The sequence below is a fragment of the Brassica napus genome, chromosome C2 (genome assembly GCF_020379485.1).
Source record: "Brassica napus cultivar Da-Ae chromosome C2, Da-Ae, whole genome shotgun sequence".
Lineage (NCBI taxonomy): Eukaryota > Viridiplantae > Streptophyta > Magnoliopsida > Brassicales > Brassicaceae > Brassica > Brassica napus.
The window spans coordinates 30,814,823-30,838,532 of NC_063445.1; the positions used below are offsets into that span (position 1 = coordinate 30,814,823).

At 37.7% G+C, this 23,710-nt stretch overlaps 5 protein-coding genes and 1 pseudogene across 5 annotated transcripts; 5 read left to right on the forward strand and 1 right to left on the reverse strand.

The window, feature by feature from the left end:
• The first annotated feature begins 7,755 nt into the window (after positions 1-7,755).
• LOC106422185 lies at positions 7,756-8,301 on the forward strand. The gene is made up of 2 exons (XM_013863009.1): positions 7,756-8,087; positions 8,211-8,301. The coding sequence occupies exons 1-2, from the start codon at positions 7,756-7,758 to the stop codon at positions 8,299-8,301; spliced, it is 423 nt and encodes a 140-aa protein (XP_013718463.1).
• Positions 8,302-10,304: 2,003 nt separating this feature from the next.
• LOC125581924 (glutathione S-transferase T3-like) lies at positions 10,305-12,466 on the forward strand. The gene is made up of 2 exons (XM_048748148.1): positions 10,305-12,048; positions 12,091-12,466. Exons 1-2 carry the CDS (start codon positions 11,739-11,741, stop codon positions 12,456-12,458), a joined length of 678 nt encoding a protein of 225 aa, XP_048604105.1. The 5' UTR covers positions 10,305-11,738; the 3' UTR covers positions 12,459-12,466.
• Positions 12,467-13,040: 574 nt separating this feature from the next.
• Positions 13,041-13,975, forward strand: LOC106422186 (annotated as a pseudogene).
• A 459-nt stretch (positions 13,976-14,434) lies between these two features.
• Positions 14,435-18,205, forward strand: LOC106422245 (aluminum-activated malate transporter 10-like). Its single transcript, XM_022696259.2, has 6 exons — positions 14,435-16,504; positions 16,604-16,741; positions 16,838-17,110; positions 17,190-17,314; positions 17,437-17,580; positions 17,660-18,205. Exons 1-6 carry the CDS (start codon positions 16,165-16,167, stop codon positions 18,071-18,073), a joined length of 1,434 nt encoding a protein of 477 aa, XP_022551980.1. The 5' UTR covers positions 14,435-16,164; the 3' UTR covers positions 18,074-18,205.
• A 134-nt stretch (positions 18,206-18,339) lies between these two features.
• Positions 18,340-19,049, reverse strand: LOC106422247. The gene has a single exon (XM_013863056.3). It carries the CDS (start codon positions 18,948-18,950, stop codon positions 18,408-18,410), a length of 543 nt encoding a protein of 180 aa, XP_013718510.2. The 5' UTR covers positions 18,951-19,049; the 3' UTR covers positions 18,340-18,407.
• An 880-nt stretch (positions 19,050-19,929) lies between these two features.
• On the forward strand, positions 19,930-21,948 carry LOC106422243 (extensin-like). The gene has a single exon (XM_013863052.3). It carries the CDS (start codon positions 19,930-19,932, stop codon positions 21,946-21,948), a length of 2,019 nt encoding a protein of 672 aa, XP_013718506.2.
• The last annotated feature ends 1,762 nt before the right edge of the window (positions 21,949-23,710 follow it).

A 23,710-nucleotide genomic window follows, 5' to 3' on the forward strand; every position in this document is an offset into this window, starting at 1 on the left:
ATTCCTCCCAAACTCCTCTCCTCTCCCTAAGGTACATTCTCTTCCTTCTTTTTTTTTTTTTTTTTTTAAGTTAGTTTAGGTTATTAATTAGTTAGGTAATTAGTTTAGGTGATTATTTAGATAATTAGTTTAGGTGATTAGTTAGATGACGGAATCCTATAGTTTAGGTGATTAGTTAGGTAACGGAATAATTTTTTAATTATGTCGTCATAATTGATTAAATTTATTTAAATTTTTTTTAGATGGCTCCTAGAAGGAAACCAGCAGCACCTACTTATGCCCAGTTGTTTGGCGATGGTTCCGGTACATCTTCTTCCGGTCCATCGTCTTCCGATGCAGTTCCAGACTCTCAGACTTCTCAGAGAGTTTTTTCGAGTCCTCCTCTTCCACCGCAGATGCCTCCACCTCCTCCTCCAGCGGCTGCACCTGAGCCTGTCCCAGAAGGTGCAGTTCATCCGGATTTGCGTGTGCCTTCATATGCTCCCTTCGCGAGATATACGGTGGAGGATTTGCTTGCCCAGCCTGGACGGGAGGGTTTGGATGTTCTAGACCCCGATAGACCCCGAGGAACTTATTGGTAAGTTATTAATTTTTATTACTTTAAAATTTAATTAATTTTTATTTTGTAACGGTTAAATTGTTTTTTTTTTCAGGTTTGGGGCTAACAACCGTGTTAGCCGGAGCGTTTCGGCGACGATTAAGGGTTACTACGACGGGGCATACCCGAACTGGAGCAAGACACCAAATCACGTTAAGATCACGTGGTTTAAATGTTTTGCGGTAAGATTTTTAAATTTAATTAAATTTTCACTTTTAAATATATATATATTTTTTTAATATTTATTATTAATTGTAATTTTTTCAAAATTTTTATGTTTCAGCAAAAGTGGCATTGGTCTTTGGGAATCACCGAGAGGGTGAAGGCGGAATTCGTTGCAAAGGCAAAGATACGCCTCTGCAACACAGTCTCTGATTGGAAGGACACGTGGGAGATCTACGGGTATGAGGGAAAGCCCACTGAGCTCACGACGGATGTGTGGGATGGCCTCATCGCCTATTGGGAGCACCCCTCTTCGATCAGAAAGGCCAATTCGTGCTCGGCTTCTCGAAGGACGAAGGATAAAGATGGTCATTTGCCCATGCTTCACAGAACCGGACAAAAACCTCATGCAGGAGTCCGTCTAGAAGCTGTAAGTTTTGTTTTAAATATATATTTTAAAATATTCAATTAATATAATTTATAATATTTAATTTAATTTTTTTTTGTAGTTCGAGAAGACGGGAGTCTTACCTTCTCTGTCTGACCTATTCAAGATGACTCACGCCACATCCGACGGAGTTTTTGTGGATCCTGCATCTGAGAAACTCTTCCGAACAGTGGCTGGTCGGATTGAAGAACGGGAGACGCAACTAACCCAGGAGTCTCCCGATGGATTACCAGTCACATTGTCCACCCAAGAGGTCGACAGAATCTTCGAAGAGGTAACTTAAAATTTTAGTTTACATTATTTTAAATATTTTAACATAATTAACTATATTAATATATGTTTTGATTTTATAGGTGGCTCCTAAAAAGAAGGGACGGATAGTCGGTATAGGCTCTGTTAACGAAGTTGTAAGGGCAACTTCGTCATACACTTCGAGACGGGATGAAGAGACTGCTCAGATGAAGGCTCAAATAGATAGCCAGAAGGCTCAAATGGATAGCTAGGAGGTTCGTTTAGACTCTCTTGAGGATTTGCTAGACGTGATGGCCGTGGGAAACCCGGTTATGCAGAAAATGTTGAGTGAGAGACGAGCCGCTCTTGGAATGCCACCACGAGATCCCCAAGAGTCCGATCCAACCCGTCAACAGCTGAGCAACCCCACCAACTACTTTGACAATATGTAGTTTTTTTTTTGTTTGTATTATGAATTTAAATATTATTGTATGACTTTTAAAAATATGTTTTCCAATTTCATATTTTGTTTTAAAATTTAAATTATTTTAAATTCTGAATATTAAATATAAATTAAAATCTATTATATACTAATTAATAATAATATAATAAGAAACGATGTAAACTCCTCGTAAACATTACATGGAGTTTACATCGAATGTTTACGAGTGATTAACATCGAAATATTTACGAGGATTTTACATCGAAATGTTTACGAGTGATTTACAACGAAAGTATTTACGTGTGCTTTACATCGAAATAATTACGTGGGCTTTACGACGAAGTCTTACGTGGCGTTTACGACGAATCCTTTCCCTGCGCTTTACGAGGAATATATTTCGTCGTAAACGTAACGAGTCGTTTACGACGAAACCTCCGTTACGACGGACGTTTAACAACGAAACGTCTTTCGACGTTAATTCGTCGTAACACCCCGTTTACGACGAATTTACAACGAATACTGCCCTAGTAAAAAATATGTTTTCTTGTAGTGAATATGAATTTTAAAAATAAGGTTTATAGTATTTTAAAATTAGAATTAAACAACAAGAATATTATAAAGGAAACTTCATAGAAAACTTTTAAAAAGGTACATGAAAACATAATTATTACAAAAATTAAATATTACAACAACACTAATATTATGGTAAGTTTGCTCTGAAACCTCCAAAATATTATTCAAACAAATTTTGTGTAGCCGAAAATCTCATTACGAAAATTATTTTATGGAATAATGTGGTATTTTGTTTTTAATTTCATATTTAATTATTTATTTCTATTTATGATTTTATATTTTAGTGTAAGATTTTATGAACTAATATTACAGAAATATTTTCATATATGTGCTAATTATTCATTAAAAATTATGGATTTACATTAATTAATGACAAATATAAAGACTATAGTGTAAATTCAAAATAATTTTGAAGTTAAGTTTGAAGTTTTAATTTCGAAAAAAGCAATTTGAAACTTCAAATATAAACTTTTGCAAACTTTAAAAAATAAAGTCTTTTTGGAGATCTTTTTGTACTATCAATGATACCTTATAGGCCCATTTTGTGTGATATGCCCAATAAAGATTAAGGACCAAAAAAAAAAAGATTCATACCAATTATGTGTCCTTGTATACAATTTATCAAAGTGATATGCATCCGACAAGACGTGATAATTTCTTATTGATCCTAGTCTGGCTAGTGCAAAGAATTTTAATCACCATTCCCCCACGAAAAAGAACAGAACTAACCCCATTACACCCGCTGCATAGCAGATGCGAGTCAAAATATATCCAAAACGAACGAGCAAGTACATGGTTAATATATTTCAAATGTGAGACATATACTGATCGATATATTTTTACTACGGTGTAGACATAGAGATGTAAATTCATCTGGGTTCATGATGGGAACAAAGTTGTTGATTTAGCTAGTGTAGGTTTGGGATTGGGCCCATATTGTTTATATGGTAGTTTAGTAACAGACGATCTGGCTAATTTTAACATTATTCTGAATGCATTTTAAACTCGAATCAGACAATGTGGTATCCAATTTATTTAGTAGCACTAAATGTGTTTTTTATGCGATCAGTTGAATTAATCAATATGACATATATATGTGGATGCCTATAAACCTTTTCACAAAATTTGAAAATTGTTAATTATAAATATTTACCAAAAATGAGCTAGCTTAGGTAAAATAAACGAGACTAGTGAAGAAATTAAAGGAGAAAAATGATTTATTCAAGTAAAATAGTGAAAACCGAGCAATCACTGACAGCGACGGCAAAAACAATGGCGATGGGAAAAATCCTACCAGCGGCGACATCATTCCGATTTCGACTGCAGAGGAACGGTCTAACCCAGCAAAAAATTCTACGGCGGAGGAGACTACGGGAGTGGCGAGCCCTAAATCACCGTGGACGAAGAGAAATTAAATCGAAGAGAATCTTTCATCGATTGATGTCGTCAATGGAGTGGCGGCGATTCACGTACCGGAGGATATTTTTGATGACGCTGATTTGCTTTGGAAGAGTTATGTTGTGGGCTACTTCATCGGAGACGCGCCTCATGTGGGATCTATTCACGCCACTGTGAATCGCATCTGGGCTTCTCCGAAGAGCGGTTCTAAGATTGATGTGCAGTTCATTGAGAAGAGCATGGTCTTGTTCCGTATTGAAAACAGCCATACGAGAACCCGAGTGATTCAAAGGCGTTACTGGCATATTTCGGACGTGCCATTGGTGGTGAGCGAATGGTCCCCGGAATCGGCTTTGAAGCCACCAGACCTTACTGATATGCCCTTGTGGATCGATCTAAAGGGCGTCCCTAATGATATCTTTTCTCACAAGGGTTTGAAGTGTTTGACAAGGGCTGCGGGGAAGTTTGTCAAACTTCATCTTCATCCCAATACGGAAAGATATATTCGATTTGATGTAGCTCATGTGTTGGCTGAGGTGAATCTGCATACCCCTTTTGTGGAGAGGATTACATTCAAATCTAAGAATGGAGATCAACGTGAGATTGAAGTTAGCTATCCCTGTCTCCCTGCACGCTGTGCTGTTTGTCAAGGGTGGGGGCATAAGGGATCAGATTGTAAGGCTGATAATGTTAAAATACTCAAGCGAGGAGTTGAGGATGCGAATAATGTGGGGCTTGAAGTAGTTCCCTCTGTTTCAGTGGAGCAGAGTGCACTCGGAGGAAATGCGGTTACAGATCTGTTGAAGGAGCTCTCAGCTCTTCCTGTTAATCCACTTATGCAAAGCGAGGTTCGCTTAGAGATGGTATCTAAGGAGGATGGTGTGGCAGGCTTTATTGAAACTTCACCTCGTATTCAGATTTCTGAGCCAACAACTGAGACATTTCCAGCAGCTGGAGAAGGGAATTGGTCACTGGTGTATGGCAAGCAACATGTTCCCTCATCTGGGAGACCAGAGGTTCAAAAAGATGATGACGTTACCTTAGTGGTATCACCATCTCGCTTCAGCCCTCTTCTGGATTCGGAGCAGGAGGATGAGGAACTTGAGAAGAAGTATGATGATGATATGAACCATGAGGTAGAAGAGATTGAAGAGGGAGAGTTAGTTGAAAAAAGAGAAGTTCACCCTAAAGATGCGGCAGCTAAAGGGAGAAGACAAAATCTTGCCTTAGTGAATGAATCAACAAAGAAGTCTATAGTACGAGCAAAAGATCTGAAGTTTGTGGGTAGGCAGGGGCAACAAAAGAAATCTTTCGTAAGGAAGCTATGACGAGTTTCTTTGCTTGGAATATGCGTGGATTTAACATGTCATGCAAACATAGAGCAGTAAGAACTTGGATTCAGTCCGAGAAACCTAGTTTTGGTTGTCTAGTAGAAACAAGGGTCCGCGAATATAAGTTGACAAAGTGTATGGACGTGTATATGCCTCATTGGCAAGTTTTAACTAACTATGAGCACCATCAGCTTGGTATGATCTGGTTCTGCTGGTCCAGCGAGGTGGTGGTAACAAAATTGCACATGATCATATCTTGTGCCATTCGGATCTATCATATGTTGGAGCTCTCTTTACATGGTGAAACAAAAAGGATGCAGATCCTATTGGCAAAAAACTAAACATGTCTCTGGTGCATGGGGAATGGTTGCAGCGATACCCTCAGTCTTTCGCTAAATTTGAAGCGGGAGGGGTTTCAGATCACGCAAGGTGTCTGGTCAGGCTTTCAGGACAACTTGATGAAGCAAGAAAGCCATTTCGCTTCTTTAACTATCTTGTAGAACATGAGGATTTCTTGAACACAGACAAAGAAGTTTGGGATACATCACCTCAGCTTTATCACTCACGCTCAGCCCTGTCTTCCTTTCACAAGAAACTAAAGCTGCTTAAGTTCAATTTGAGAGCTCTTAACCGTTCCAGGTTTGGCGATTTGCCAAACAGAACCAAGCAAGCGTACGAGGAGCTCTGCGAATGCCATAATAGAGTGCTGGTGAATCCCAGTCCTGAAAATTGTGCCAAAGAGTCTGTGGCTTCCGATCGTTGGCATAAGCTTGCAAAAATAGAGGAGAAGTTCTTGCTACAAAAGTCGTGTATATGATGGCTGCAGGCTGGAGATCAAAATACAGTCTTCTATCATCATTATGTTCAGATCCGGACTGCTCGAAACACCATTTGAAGTCTCATTACAGAGACTGGAGAAGTTCTCACGGGTGGCTGTCGACATTGAACGAGAAGTGGTTGCTCACTTCCAAATATTCCTGCAATCACAAGATGTGACTGGAGCAGAGGTTACAGGTGATGAGCTCCGTGGTCTTCTGACGTATAGACGCCCAGGAGGAGTCTGTGCACAGCTGGCTGCTCCTATCTCAAGACTTGAGATATATGATGCCCTGCTCTCACTACCAAACGGCAAAGTGTCGGGACATGATGGTTATACAAAAGAATTCTATGATGCGGAATTCTATGATGCGGCTTGGCTTGTGATTGGTAGGGATTTTATCATGGTGATTCAGTCATTTTTCCTCTTTGGTTTTCTCCCTACTGGAATCAATGCAACAAGTCTAACGTTGATCCCAAAGACTGAAAGTGCTGAGAAGATGCAAGACTTCAGGCCCATAGCGTGCTGCAATTTACTGTACAAGGTCATCTCAAAGGTGTTAGCCAACAAGCTAAAGCTCATATTTCTAGGAGCTATTGAGACAAATCAGAGCGCTTTTATATAAGAGAGGTTGTTGCCAGAAAATGTTCTCTTGGCTTCTGAGTTGGTAAATGGATATCACAAGGATTCCTGCTCAGCAAGATGTGCTATTAAATTTGACATCTCTAAGGCTTTCGACACAGTCAAGTGGTCCTTTATCGTCTCAGTACTTCAAGCGATGGGGCTACCATCACAGTTCGTCAACTGGATAAGACTGTGCATCTCAACAGCTTCTTTTTTGGTCTCAGTAAATAGAACTCTTGAAGGTTTCTTCACCAGCGCACGAGGAATAAGGCGGGGATGCTCGTTCTCGCCTTATCTGTACGTTATTCTGAGTAATGTGCTTTTAAAGCTACTAAATCAAACAGCTGAAGACGGAAAGTTCGCCTATCATCCTGAGTGTCAGGGAGTCAGGCTCACTCATTTGAGTTTCGCTGACGACATCCTGGTCTTCACTGACAGTACCATCGAGTCGGTAAATGGGGTTATAGAGGTTCTGAAGGAATTTGCAGACATGTCTGGCCTCCATATAAATGCAGCAAAGTCTCAAATCTTTGTAGCTGGAAGTGATCATACGGCCATGATTACTGAAGCAGAATCTTTGGGAATTGGAGTTGGAAATCTACCTATCTGATACTTAGGTATGCCTTTAACCACCAAGTCCTTAACAGCTCATGACTATGAGCCATTGATAGACAAGATCAGAAGGACGATGCTTTGCTGGTCCAACAGGGGCTTGTCCTTTGTGGGTCGGCTCCAGTTAATTAAATCGGTTATAGTGGGCATGTGACTTTTTGGAGCTCGGCGTTTATCCTTCCAGCAGAGTGTTTGGATACAATAGAAAGCATGTGCAGCGCCTTTATTTGGTCGAGATTGCCAACTCAAACCCACAAGGCTAAGGTGAGTTGGGCATATTTGTGTTATCCGAAAGAAGAGGGAGGGCTTGGAGTGAGGAGACTGCGAGATACTTCTAAAGTTTACGCTCTGAGGCTTATATGGCGGCTCTTTACTCAATCAACTTCCTTATGGGTTTGTTGGATAAAACACTATCTGCTTCGGCAAAGTTCTTTTTGGGATGTGAGAGATGACAGTAAGGAATCTTGGATTTGGAGGAAGTTACTCAAGCTGAGGGATCTAGCCTATGAGTTTATGAAAATGGAGGTTCGAGATGGATTAACTACGTCTTTCTGGTTTGATAACTGGATGGGTACAGGGAAATTGATTGACGTCACAGGGGCCATAGGCACAACGTATCTGGGTCTTCCTCGCAGAGCGCTGGTGTATGATGTGGTCTCAAGAAATGACTGGAGTTTGAGAAATAAACGCAGCAGGAGGTTCCAGACTCTATACAATCAGATACTCGCGATGCCGGTCCCTGATGCAGATAGGGGAGATGATCTGGTTCTGTGGAAGCGAGGTGAGGATGATTTTCAAAACAGTTTCTCTACTACAAACACTTGGGAGCAATTAGACCCAAAAAGCCGAAGGTAAACTGGTATAAGTTCATATGGTTCGCTCAGACCACACCTCGGTACGCCTTTATCACTTGGCTAGCAGAACAAAACCGGCTTTCTACCGGTGACAGGATGAGGAGTTGGGGTATTACGCAGGGGTGTGGACTATGTAGAGAAAGGGATGAGACAAGAGATCATCTCTTCTTTGTTTGTCCCTACTCTTTCACTGTTTGGGAAGGTCTGGTGAGAGGATTCTTTGGCCGCAGGACTAACCATAACTGGTCTATTACGCTTAATGCAATTAAACGCGAGAGGGTAAATAGACTTGACTCCATTCTACTCAAGATGATCTTCCAAACAGTCATTTATCTTATATGGAGAAAAAGAAACTCCAGGTGACATTAGGGCAACTGAACGTCGACAAAGCAGATGCCTAAGGCTATTGATAGATCGATGATGAATAGGATAGTGCCGCTGAAGTATGGTCTGCAACATAGATATGTTGGACTTCTACAGCGATGGTTTGAGCTCACGGGTTAGGCAGAGGTCTTGCTATAGGTCTCCTATTCTTTCTTTTTTTCAGTATATTCTTCATAGCCCTGATTCTTTTGTAAATGTAATTACTTTCTACTAGTTGATCAATAATTTGAAATTTCATTAAAAAAAAAAAGTGAACCAATAAATGAAGAAGAAAAATGCATATTTTTACTCCCGTCTTTACTTTCGGTTTTAAATCATCAATTTTTAAAAAGTAACATAAATTTTTTTTTATTCGACCAAAAAAAAAGTAACATAAATTTTTAAATTTAGACCAAAAAAAACATAAAATTTTAAATTAAGCTGGGAGATAGCTGTAACGAGATAGATATGACAAAAGGATTTTATATGCCACTTGGTTCCACTATAAATGCTGTGTCAGCTAATTCCGAAATAAACCTCAAGAACACAAGCAAGAGCTTCTTTAGTCCATTAATCACATTCAGTATATATATTTCTACGTCTCCCATGCAGAACTATCTTCGGCCGATGCTTTAATTAATAGCTTAGTGTTTATAGTTTATCGACGACTTTTAGATACTGTATGTGTGTTCATTGATATTGTCAATGTAGAACAAAGTGCATTCTGTCTATTCTTCAATTAGGATTTGCATGCCATTGATTTAGATTTTTTTTAGCGGAATATACCAATAACATCTTAACAAACAACTCTAATTAATTCAATCGTGACCTAATCCCAACATAATATATTTATAAACAAATCTAATAAGACAAAAAAGTTAAACCGCTCTACTTATCACATCACCAACAAAATGTGATATGATAAGCTGAGGGGCACTTCATGAATGGTTGTGTTTTACAAGACCAATAGGGCTGCCCGGAGTAGCGAAGTGCATGTACAATAATCTTTTTTATCCTCTAATTACTTATAGACCACACATATAATATTTTCTAAAAATATAAACAAAAATCTAGCCTAGTGATAATATATATATAAGTACGTCCACTTAGGGAAGATAATGTTTTGATAGGGAACTTAAATTAGGTTTCTAATAACCTGGAGCTCACTTAGAGACCTAAAATAAAGTTAGGTTATGTAATCGTTTCGTTTAATTAGTTTAATTATTTGTACCTCCCAAGAATTGCACTTTTATATGTACAATATTGAAAGGCAGTACAGTTATAAATAATATTGAAAAGTATAAGTCAAACGCACCACTTTCATGAATCTTTTGTGACCACTTAGAACAAGTCCATTGGTTAGAGATCCTAATAGGTTCTAGTGAATAAACTAGTAGTTAATTTTGTGATTTGAAAAGTTAAGAATCCTTGTTAGTCTTATTAATTTTTTTACCCTCCAATGGGAGAACTTCAATGAGGTTTTTTAATTTTTTTTTTTTTTTAAAGTTGAATGATTTGAAAGAAAAGCATACATAAAAATTTAAAGACATCTATGAAAAGCAAGCAATATATACACTACGATAAAGAGACACATTGTACCTGAATCAAAGCAGTGAATCTTAACCCACACATCAACACGAGACATACAAACTGATCTCGGGTTTGGCTGCTGTTTCTTATGTCACATGTACTCTGTAAAAGCAAGATGATAGAATAAGCAAAAGCAAAACAACTGAACGTATAACTCAGACACAAAAGCAAAAGCAACTCAATCTCATGTCTTCTTGTGTCACATGTTATCTATGTTTCGTCCAACATGAACATCAAACCATGTGCTCAATCACTTACCAATTCAGCATGTCAAGAGATGCTGCAGCCACGGAACATACCGCTGATGAGAACGCCCCTTCGCGTTAGCCAAGACACCGACATGAACATCAAACCATGTGCTCAATCACTTACCAATTCAGAAGGTCAAGAGATGCCGCAGCCATAGCCATGAGTTCGTGAAAGCATGGGGACATATGCAAATTCCTTAGCCATCAGAGAGATTGACTTGATGAGCCATCCATCACTGGAAGTATGACAAAACTCAATGCTTCTTGAAGCATCAAACTATGGGATAGATTGTTGAGCTTATAAGAATACAGAAAACACAAACACAAGGGCAGAACAAGATTAAAAGACTTCAAATTTCAGACAATCATCACATAATAAGAAGAAAACATAAAACAGGCCGTGGCAATAGTAATTTCTCTCTTCTTCTCTCCAGGAGCTTTATCAATTTCATCAAAGGCAATAGCTTTCGCTTTGCCCTCTTCAGCAAGAACCTAAATAATTAGCAGCATCCATATCTCAACTTTAAGACAAAAGAGGTTCTCCACCAACTAGAAGAAACTGTAATCAATCTATTAGAAAAAGAATCAACTTTGTGATTGCAGCAGCCCATGAGCCATGTGTTCCTCCTCCTCCTTCGCCTTAGAGGATCCACCGCCACCGCCAACGCCAACTGAGCCATGTGTTCCACCTCCTCCGCCTTAGAGGATCCAAATTGAATAAATTTTGTAAAGATTTCTCAAAACATTGATCAACAATTGATCGATGAGATTTCTCAAATCCAAAAAGAAAAAAAAAAGAACATCGACGAAGGGGAAGAAAGAGAAAGCTAAAATTTTGCCCATTTTTGTCTTAGCCAATAACAAAAATGCACGTATGGGGGTTGCTATCAATTCTAAAAGTGTCATATTAGGAACCGGGTCCTCTTCTTTATCTCATTTTTGATGATTTTTTTTTTTTTTTTAAAGAACCTGTAGTTTAAAGCCTCCGATGGAGGTGGTCTTAGGCCACTTACGCCACTTACAATGAGGGTGTTGAAACCCAGTTTTAACAGTTGAACCCAATGCAGTGAGAGTGTTGAATTTCAGTGTAAACCTACGTGGATTAAACATGCGTTGGAAACTTTCAACGGTTGAAAAAAAGAAAAATTTAGGCGCGTGTGCGCACGCACGCGGGCTGACACGTTTTTATTTATTTTTATTTTTTTAGGATTTAAATGCTGTTTTCTGATTGGCTATGCAGATTTTCTTTGATTTTATGCTCACCCAATAATTCAAACTCATTTATTTTATAATAAAACTATTTTCACAAAAATAAAAATTATATCAAAATTCAAGATTTTTTTTAATCTATAAATAGAGACTACGCTCATTTCGTTTGGATACATAAAAAAACATTATTTTTCATTATAATCAACTATTTTAGTGTTTTAAACTTTTTTTTTGTTAAATGGATCCCAATAATAATCCTTTCAACACCCAAAACTCTTCTAATTTTCCTTTTAACTTCCAAAATCCAAACAATTATCAATTTCAAAACCAAACTTCCAACCAGCCCCAAAATATATCAAATTATGGTTTTTCACCAATTCTTTTCATGTCATCATCTGTTCCAAATTATCTTCCAAATTACGGATCAATGATGCAATATTTTTCTCAAACACCTCCTATTTCTTCTACTCCAACGGGTGATGAAAATGTTCCGAGAGCAACTGAATTTCCCGAATTTTCTACCCAAATAGCTCTTGGTAGCATGAGCGGTGCTAGCGAACCCATTCCTGACGCAAATGCAAATGAATCAGCTCAAGCTCGCCGCAAAAGTCCTAAGTGGACCACCGATCAAAATTTGGTGCTACTTAGTGGATGGATTAAATATGGAACATACATCATTGTTGGCAGGAACCAGAAAAGAGAAGCATACTGGAGTAAAATTTCTGAGTACTGTAATGAGCATTGTTCATTTGATCCTCCCCGTGATGGAGCTTCATGCAAAAATCATTTCAACTATATGAATAAAAAGTTGAGCAAATGGAGTGGCGCTTACGATAACGCTAGGCGTATGCAACGAAGTGGATGGTCGGAGAATGATGTAATGGCAAAAATGAACATTTCAATTTCATGTCGGAGTGGCTTGATGTTCGTGATCAACCGCGCTATAGTAGTCAAGTAGGAGAAAATATTGGCTCTACAAGTAGTGGATCTAAGATATCCCGAGCGAGTGATGCCAGTGATTCGAACTCCGTAGTATCAAACTCTATAGGATCAAGTGCTCGTTCAATGGGGAGAGAGGCAACAAAAAAAAGGCAAAAAGAAAAGCAAAGGCACATCTTTGGAAACCGTCAACGAAGAGTAGAATGAATACAAACAATTCAAAGAGCAAGAATTAGAACAATTGGACAAAATAGCCAAGACACAAGAGGAGGCAAATCGATGGACGAAAGAAAAGACTGAAACCAAAAAAATGAAAATGTTCTTGAAGCAAAGTGAAAAAGAACATCTCGATGAGAAGAACAAACAACTGTTAGAGAAGTTGAGCAACGATCTATTTGGAAATTAATAATGTGTGTTTGTCTTTTTCTTCTTTAATAATGTATGTTTTTTTTTTCTCTTTTAGTAATGCATGTTTGTTTTTTTCTTCTTTAATAATGTTTGAGTGGACTTTTTCACTCTAATAATTTTTGTTTGTATGCAATCCGTGACTTTCTGATTTTGTAAAAGAATCCAATCGTTATCTATTATTTATATCAATTTAATGTTTGCTTGGAGTCCAGAATTTTCATCCACTCAGTTTTTTATAAATGGAAACTCATTTTACTATAAATGTATCAATAACACAATTTCATCTTACAAAAAAATATCAATGGATCCATCAGAATTTCCTTTCGATATCGAAGTGTACAAAAAAAAGTGTGAGCTTGAAGATAGGTATATCGTACACCGGTTTAGAGAGCGCCGAAAAAAATTGAGGGAGACCATACGTCTCATAGCAAGAGAAAATACTTCAAGAGAGATCATGTAGCAGCGAATCAAAGGCTGATTGATAACTACTTTGCCAATCAACCTACATATGATGAAGAAATGTTTCGTCGGCGATTCCGAATGCGAAAACATGTTTTTCTTCGGATCGTTGGAGACCTATCAAGCAGTGACAACTATTTCACCCAATGAGTTGACGCAGAAAATAAGGAAGGTATTTCTCCATTAGCAAAATGCACTACTGCCATGCGAATGTTAGCGTATGGTGTTGTTGCCGATGCGATTGACGAATATATCAAAATAGGAGATACTACAGCATTGGAGTGCTTGCGCCGTTTCTGTAAAGGAATCATATGGTTGTATGAGCAAGAGTATCCCAGAGCTCCAACTCAAGATGACTTGCAAAAAATTTTGCATGTCAGTGAGATGAGGGGGTTTCCAGGGATGATCGGAAGTATTGATTGCATGCATTGGGAATGGAAAAATTATCCAACAGCATGGGAAGGTCAGTTTACTCGGGGAGATAAGGGAACCACCACTGTTATACTTGAAGCAGATGCATCTCATGATCTATGGATTTGGCATGCCTTTTTTGGATGTCTGGGAATATTAAACGATCTAAATGTTCTAGATCGTTCGCCGGTGTTTGATGATGTTGAACAAGGTAATACTCCAAGAGTGAAGTTTTTTTGTAAACCAACGTCAATATGACATGGCATACTATCTAGCTGATGGTATCTATCCTTCTTATCCAACTTTCGTCAAATCAATCCGACTTCTTCAAAGTGAACCAGACAAGTTATTTGCAAAATATCAAGAAGGGTATCGGAAGGACATCGAGCGCGCATTTGGGGTATTACAGGCTCGGTTTCAAATCATTCGTGAACCAGCTCGCATGTGGGAGATATCAGATCTTGCTATCATCATGCGATCATGTATCATATTGCATAATATGATTGTTGAGGATGAACGAGATACATATGCTCAGAATTGGACCGATTATGATCAATCTGAGGCAAGTGGTTCGAGTACACCACAACCATTTTCTACTGAGGTGCTACCAGCATTTGTACATCATGTGCGAACTAGATCTGAATTACGTGATTCAACTTTACATCATGAATTGCAATCAGATCTAGTTAAACACATATGGGCAAAATTTGGAATGTTTCATGGTTATTTTTTTTTTTTTAAATATGTGTGTGCTTTAAGAGTTTTAATGTATTTTTATTTTGTGTGCTTTGTATCGTGTGCGTTTAAGATATCTAAATAATATGTGTTTGTATCGTGTGTATTTACAGTTTCCTAATTTTAGTTGTTTTAATAATAATAAGTTTCGTATTTTTGAAAATAAAATTTGGTAAATATCTTACTTAAAAAAAATATGTTCTTAATTTTGATTGTTTTTATTAATATAGCTTTTGGTATTATTTAAAAATTAAGTTAAGTATAATAATTCAAAATAAATATTATTAAAAATTATGTTATTTTGGTTTTTAAATTAATTGTAAAAAGCAAAAATATGAATTAAGAGTTGTGGGGTAGGGTGTTGAATTTTTTAAAACAAATCATTGTAGAGGTATAAATTGAAGTGGACGTTAAATAAATGAGGTGGAAGAGAGAGAAAATGACGTAGAGAGTTAAAAAGAGAAAAAAAAAGGTGTTGAACTTGGAGAGGGCGTTGAAACCACCGTGGATGGTTAAAGTGCATATGTAATAGTAAAGTCAATTCAAACGTAATGCATGAGAAAGAAACAAATAACTAAATCAAATAAGACAATGAATTAAATATATCTCGTGGTACGGTGAATTCTCTAATCAACCAAACGGAATATGCGAAGGGCTTTATTTGCTTACGACAATACACTTCGTGTAAAAACATTTATTAATTCAGTACATGTAAATACGCACGCAATGCACACATACACGCATATGCTTACGCACACATATATTTTTGATATCCGTTTAGTGGCTAGCAGCCTAGAGCATGTAATAGTAATTTCATTTGTTTGATTTAATTGCATTTTAAATATTTAATACTTTTGTGTATGCATGGAATTATGCTAAAACCACTGCCGGTCTTTTACTAGGATTCGAGTTCAAAAATGTCATCTAGAGACTAGGGTTAGTGTTGTAAAATGTCGTCGGAAGGTTAGGGCTTCTGCTTTTGATGTCGTCTAGTTTTTTTTTTCTTCTTTTTGGAATTTCGATGTTTTGGTTTACAACTGTAACTGTTAAAAGTTTTTTTTTTTGGTAAACAACTGTTATAAGTTTGATGCTTAAATCCCTTATTTTAAGACTTTCTATTATTTTGGGTCTTAAGAAACTATTGTAAAACAAACTTTTCATTTTCATTAATGAATATTTACATTTTTATCACAAAATAACGTAAACCTTCGAGTGTGCGCAATTGTTGTATGTGAATTGAAACTTCTTATAACTTGTGACGGTAAATTTTTTACGTACTTCGGTACTACCAAATATGAACAGAATCTAGAAACTAACATGAGCAGACGTTGCAATGAAATGGATGGATGTACGAAGGTGTCAACATCAGTACGTACTTGTGCGATGACGACTTATAGCACAAAATTAGATACTGATCATATAACTTTACAGTTAGGCCACTCTCCATCTTTGTGCATTTCCAAGTGGGAGAGTATAATACATATTAGCAGAATACATATATTATATATTAATTCAACACTTAATTATATATTAATTCAACACTTAAAATGATTAAAAAATGTTTGAAAAGTTAAATAGTAATACATATAACATATGATAGTACCCCTATGATCTCTATATATGTAACACCATAAACTGCATTGCTCAGCAAACAAAACCCAAACATTTCTTGACCAAATCATTAATTTGATCGAGTCGTTGGGATTAGTAACATGGCGTCAAAGGTTGAAGCAGGGAAGCTAGAGTGGAGGATAAGTGTTGACAATGGGACAACCGAGAGATTGGTTCCAGCATATGGACCTAGTAAAAGGATCTTTCTTTGGCTAAAGGGTTTTGTAATGAAGGTTATCCTGGAGCAAATCGCAAAGTCTATGAGGAACATTTGGAGGATTGGGGCAGATGATCCAGCAAAAGCTGTTCACTGTTTGAAAGTAGGACTTGCACTTTCATTGGTCTCAATCTTCTATTACATGAGACCTTTGTATGATGGAGTTGGAGGAAATGCTATGTGGGCTATCATGACTGTTGTAGTCGTCTTTGAGTCCACTGTTGGTTAGTAAACTAAACTCAAAATCAAACGTTTTCAACTTTCTTTTGGTGAGTGAAATTATATTGACCTATATGTATATGTATCTCCTTCATGCACAACAGGAGCAACATTCTCCAAATGTGTGAACAGAGTGGTGGCAACTATATTAGCTGGAACACTAGGCATTGCTGTTCATTGGGTTGCAACTCAATCAGGAAAAGCTGAGATTTTTGTGACTGCATGCTCTGTTTTCCTATTTGGTAAGTAATGATCGAAACCCTAAAAGAGATTAGTGTGTTATACCCTTGTAAAATAATCTTTATTAAATTCATTTTTTATTGGTTTGATTCTTGCAGCCTTCACAGCTACTTACTCGCGGTTTGTTCCATCATTCAAATCCAGATTCGACTATGGAGCGATGATCTTTATCCTCACATTTAGCTTAGTCTCAGTAGGAGGTTACCGAGTAGATAAGCTGTTTGATATGGCTCAGCAAAGAGCATCAACTATTGCAATTGGAACATCTATCTGCATTGTCATTACTGTCTTCTTATGTCCCATATGGGCAGGATCTCAGCTTAACCGCCTTGTTCAATGTAATTTTGTCAAACTTGCCGACTCATTAGACGGTAAGCGAAGAAAAAAAAAGAAAGTTGTTACACAAGAAACCGCATTAGCTATCTGAGCTAATTATCATAGAAACTGCAGGCTGTGTAGCAGAGTACTTCAAGAAGAAAGACGTCTCAACGAATGAGAATGAAGATGAAGAAACTAACAAGAAGTTGCAAGGATTCAAATGTGTACTTAACTCTAAGGGAACAGAAGAAGCCATGGTAACTTGACACATATATTTTTTTTTACTTTTTAACACATTTTATCTTTGGGGATGATGTAAAATTAATTAGCTTTTTGATTTGTAGCCTCTAATTTCGCTCTTATATTTTTAATCTCTCAGGCGAATCTAGCTAGGTGGGAACCTGCACATGGAAGCTTTAACTTCCGGCACCCATGGCAACAATATGTAAAGATAGGGGCTGCTATGAGGAGATGTGCTTACTGCCTTGAGAATCTTAGTATCTGCATGAACTATGAAACAGAGGTAAGTTATCATTGTTTTGAAGAATCAAGTTTAAGATGTTGTGAAACTAATACTCCTATATGTGTTTTGATTTCAACAGGCACCAGACCAGGTCAAGAATCATTTCGGAGAAGCTTGTATGAGTCTGAGCTCAGCTTCTTCAAAAATCTTGAGAGAGTTAGCGGATATGATCAAGAACACGAGAAAATCTTCGAAGATGGATTACCTGGTGTTTGATATGAACTCAGCAGTACAAGAGCTTCAAGAAACCTTAAAAATTGTTCCCATAGAAATCAACAGACCTGAAGACGATGTTAAATCTGAAAAGGACAAGGAAGGAGACAGAACCATGGCGATGAGCCTACATGAAATCCTTCCAGTTGCCACTTTGGTTTCGTTGTTGATCGAAAACGCAGCTAGGATTCAAACAACCGTCGAAGCAGTGGATGAACTGGCAAATCTTGCAGATTTCAAACAAGATTCAAAGAAGAAAACAGGAGGCAACAACGCTTAACAAGCACCACTAAGTTCTTAAATTACTTTCATATTACACATTGAAAACTCTTAACAAACATGAAGATTTTAAACCTGAGTTTTCATGTATATATAAAAACCTATTAGTATATGATTTTGCTTTGTTCTGTAACCTAAGGTTTATTCGGCATGGTTTTGAAGGCCAAAAAAGCAAGTTATGGAACTAAATATTTACAACGTTTAAGAGTCCATCCACAATGAAACATAAACAAATTTCACCATAGAAAACAAGAATGCGATTATAGATGGATAAAACACAAAAGTAAACTTTGACTTTGTTGATGTAATCTTAGTTACAATCTTTGGTTGTTTCATTAAGTAACCCATACAAGATTTGTAACAACAAGTTCATTACAGATTCTCTCAAATTCCATTAAGACATCAAACACAATCCCAGATTTGCCTCTTGTAACCAACATCTTGACCAAGCCCTTCAAGTGTTTACCAAACTTACCTCTCTCAACAACTTCATTGACTAAGCCCTTGTTATTGTTCCTCTTCTTGTCTTCTCCCACAAGAAACGCCATCAGCCTTCTGACATCTTCTTGAGTCCGATCAAGACAGTTCTTCGATTGACAAACGCTAACGAGCGCCGCAGCAAATCCCGACGCCGCTTTCTCGTGAATCTGAGGAGGAGATGATGGCGGTGGAGCTCTCGAGGGTTTTGCGTTCGGAAGTGGTAACGAGATTCCTCTAGGGAAGGTAAGGTTTTTGTGGTGGGAGAAGGAAGATGGAGAAGACGATGTTGGTGGTTTTGAAAGATTTGTCGAGGTTGAGTTAACGGTGGGTTTAAAGCGGCCGGAGAAGGACCTACGAGGTAGTGGAGGGAGGTTCAAAGATGCTGAGAGAGTCTCCATGGAAGACGTTTCGATATTATCCACCTGAACGAGAAATGAATGTTTCAAACATTATCATATATCTTTTTCCATAATATGCATTTTGTTGAATAAAAATATGGAATATCAGTAAAATATTGTTTTATACTGCCCCCATATACCCAAAACACTTAATGGGCCTAATATTTGTTACCTATGGTCCAATATTAGCACTTGACATTAAAAAGAATATAGAAAGTATATCTATCTGAACACGTGATTTGTGCAAAAGATATAAAGAATCAAATACTTGTCTTCGGTTTATGGATATACTTTGTGTAAATAAGGTCTATATCGTGTAGGCTAAACTTGTCTGCAACTGACATGTTCCTCTACTTATATAACTTAAGCTTACTCATGCCTATCTTAATCAAACGTACATGTACTATTAGTATCCTGCTATACAACACGAGCTATTAGTAAAATGTTTAATAATCGACAATCTCGCCGGAGATTCCGGCTCGGTAACTTAGCTAGGCTTGTCCAGTTACGGCAAAGCGTAAGCAACCAACCACCATCACCGCAACAACCGCCATTGCCACCAAAGGATCTTAAAGAAGTTTTGTTACAATCCCCACCACAGTCACAAGCATTTCAGCGGCCTCCATATCAATTGCCATCGCCAATGCCATCACCATCAACACTCCCACCATCTATATCAAAACCTGGTGAAAATCACCAGTCTTCGCCACGGCTGGAACCAAAGTCATCACCACGGTCACCAGCATTTCAGATACAACCGCAGTCACCTTCACGTCTGCCCCCTCCAAATCAGTTTTCATCTCCCATGCCATCACCATCGACAGTTCCGCCGCGGCCTGAACCGAAAGCATCACCTCCGTCACTTTTATCACCAAAATCAAAGGACGAATCTCAACCGCAGACAACAACACCATCGATGTCAAAACCGCCTCCATCGCCGCAAAAACCGAGCCTATCTCAGCGGTTACCTCTACGATCGATGCCTCCTCAACCTCCGGAACCAAAGTCACCAGCATTTCAGCCACAACCGCAGTCACCTTCATTACTGCCCCCTTCACCATCAACATTTCCACCGTCTCTTACAGAATCTAGTGAAAATCCGCCACGTGTAGTACCAGAACCAAAAGCCTCACCACCGCCACTTTTACCACCAAACTCAAAGGAAGTGCTTCACCCGCAGACAACGTCACCACTAACACCAGAAGCAAAAAAACTACAGCCCCTTCCGTCAACGCTAAGCGCTCCTTTAGTATATCAATCCCCACTATCTTCAACACCGTCTAAATCAATTGATGAAACTCGGTTCCAATCACCGCCCCCGTCGCAAATATCACCACCCTCATTAACAGAATCCCATGAATCTAAGCTGTCAAAATCTACTGAGGATACTCAGTTCCGATCACTATCTCCGTCGCTGGCCTCACCACCATCATTGTTAAAATCCGATGAATCTCAGACGGCTTTACCGCCACCAGAAACCAAAACTCCGCTGTCTCCACCCTCAACGCTTAAAGAATTTCAGCCGCAGCTGTCACCACCGCTTCCACCGTCTAAATCCAATGTTGAAACTCATTTCAAGTCTTTGCTTCCTTCGCAAGCATCACCACCATTATCATCATCGTCTAGGTCTGGTGAACATCAACCACCTTTAGCAACAGAAGCTAAAATCCGTCCATTGCCACCGTCGTTTTTAGAAACCGGCGAAAATCAGCCGCTTTTAGCACCATCAGATATTAAAGCTCCAAAGTCAACGCTAAAGGCCGCAGAAGAATCCCTGCCTGAACCGCCTACACTGCTTTTGCCGTCTAAAGTAACTATGTCCCAATCATCGCCTCCACTGCCACCGTCATTATCAGAATCTGGTGAACTTCAACAGCCTTTGCCACCGGCAGAATATAAAATTCCACCACCACCACCGCCATTGTTAGAATCCGGTGAATCTCAGCTGCCTTTACCACCACTACCAGAAACCAAAATTCAACCGTCAAAGCTAAACGCTGCTAAAGAATTCCAGTCTCCACCACTTGTTCCGTCTAAAGCCATTGATGAATCTCGTCTGCCGCATTTGCCACCAACAGAAACCAAAACTCCACCGTCAACGCTATACGCTACTGAAGAATCCCTGCCTCCACCGGTTAAAGCCACAGATGAAACTCTGTCCCAATCGTCAGAAACTGGTGAACCTCAACATCCCTTGCCACCACCAAAAGCTAAAATTCCACCGCCGCCACCGTCATTGTCAGAATCGGATGAATTTCAGCTACATTCGCCACCCAAAGAAGCAAAAACGCCACCATCAACGCAAAACGCTGCTGAAAAACCCCAGTCTCAACCGCTTCCTGCCTCTACATTCAATGATAATACTCCGTTCAAATCATCGCCTCAACCACCTTTGCCACCACTAGAATCTAAAATTACACCGTCAAAGCTAAACACTAATGAAGAATCCACGCCTCAACCGTCTAAATCCATTGATGAAACTCGGTCCCAATCATTATCACCTCCTAGGCAATCATCTATACTGCCACGAGAAGCCAAAACTCCACCGTCAAAGATAAACGCTAGTAAAGAATCCCATGTCAAACCGCTTCCGCCACTTGCGTCTAAATCTACCGATCCTCCCTCGCTGCCACTACCTGAATCTGGCCAACAATCAAAATCTCAATCACATATGCCACCACCATCTCCAACGGCGCTTACATCACCATCACCCAAAACTAAACCTAACCCAATCGAATCTCACACTTCAAATGATCATCGCAACGATCGAAATCAATATCTAGATAAACCAGACGCCGAACTCATGGCTGAGATCACCGGGGAAGTTAAGAAAAACAGGGGAAAAGAGAAAACACCGACGACGATGATGATGATGTTCATCAACAGCAATGTTCAAGGGATCAACACATCACTCTCGCTCGATTCATCTTCCATCGATCATGAGCCTGGCGTCCACTTGACCATCGATCATGATGATTTTTCTTCAACGCTGTTTTAATTAAATTTGTTTTTTTTTGGATATTCTATTCTTCTGTATTGGATTGGATTGCGAACAAATACTTTTTATAACAAATACTTCACCAATGAACTTCAAATACGTTTTAAATTTTTATATATTACATTTTAATCTTTAATTTTATGTTACATAATTATAAAACTAAATAATAAATACACATTCACAATGCAAATTTGTTTTTATAACTCATATATGTATACTGTGATTTGACTAAATAAATAAATCTTTCATTTCTTGAAAATGGATTAACTAGAGAGGATATAGTTACAAAATGTTTCATATTTATCTATTTATGTACTAATAATAATATATATGTAAATATAACGAGAAAAAGACAAAAATAGCACTAAATCAAGTTTTTGTTTTCAAACTAGCACTCAAGGTCAAAAGTCACAAAAATAGCACTTAATGTTTTATCAAAAATCACAAACTTAGTGTTTAGAGTTAAAGGGTGGGGTTTAGGATTTAGGGTTTAGGGTTTAGGGTTTAAGGTTTAGAGTTTAGGGTTTAGAGTTTAGGGTTTAGGGTTTAGGGTTTAGGGTTTAGAGTTTAGGGTTTAGGGTTTAGGGTTTAGGGTTTAGGGTTTAGTGTTTAGGGTTTAGGGTTTAGGGTTTAGAGTTTAAGGTTTAGGATTTAGAGTTTAGGGTTTAGGGTTTAGAGTTGAGAAATGAGGTTTTGGGGATAAAATTTCAAATTTTGAAAAATAAAAAAATTAAAATTTTCAAAGGATAAACTTAAAAATGTGCTATTTTGGTCATTTTAGTTTTTGAGTGCTATTTTTGTGATATAAACTTAGAAATGTGCTATTTTGGAGATTTGCCCAAATATAATTATAAAAAATAAAGTGATACGAAATTAAATATTAGTATAACTATATATAAGTTATATCATTATGCATACTAAAATTAAAATTAAATAGTGTTTCAAAGTTTTGAATAATAAAACCTCAAATTATTCAAAACTACAAAATTTAAAGGTTTTAAATCTTGTTAGAAAACCAAAAATCTAAACTCAAGGGTTTGTTTGAAATGGTCTAAGAAAAAAAAAAGAATGTTTCACATCATTTTTTGTCAGCATATGTTTTAAGGGAAATTGCACTAACACAAGAAAACTTTAATTAAACAGATAATCATATGGAAGCAATGTTAATATTATAACTAGATTTTTACCCGCGCTTTCAAAGTGCGGAATTATTTTTCAAACAAACCAAATTTATATGATATAAATTTGTATGTACATTTAAATGTTACACATGAAGCGTTATATTCACTGTTCTGAAATCCGATCAGGATCCGCGGTAAAACCAACAAAACCGGTGACCTATATGTAATCTGGTTTGATTTTCAAAAAAAAAAAATCCATTGTTTAAAAATTCTATAAAACCCGCAAAAATCCCTAAAACCTAAGACCCAACTACTGGCTGAACCGATGAATGACTCATTATGTAATACAATTTGACTTAAATTGTCATATTTAAAGTATTCTAATTCATAAATGTTTAGATGCATAGTGGATATATTATGAATGTGAGGCTCCAATTTTACAAAAGTTTGCTATGTAAATTTTTAGTCAAACCAATTTATCATTTTGTTGTAAGCGTAATGGATCAATTTTTCAGAGGATGCATAATAAAATAGAAATAAATTTGAGCATCAGCGATTCATATACAGTTATTGCAATTCAGCGATTTAAGATTGAAATAAATATAATCATTTATTTATTTAGTTTACTTTTATTTTTCACA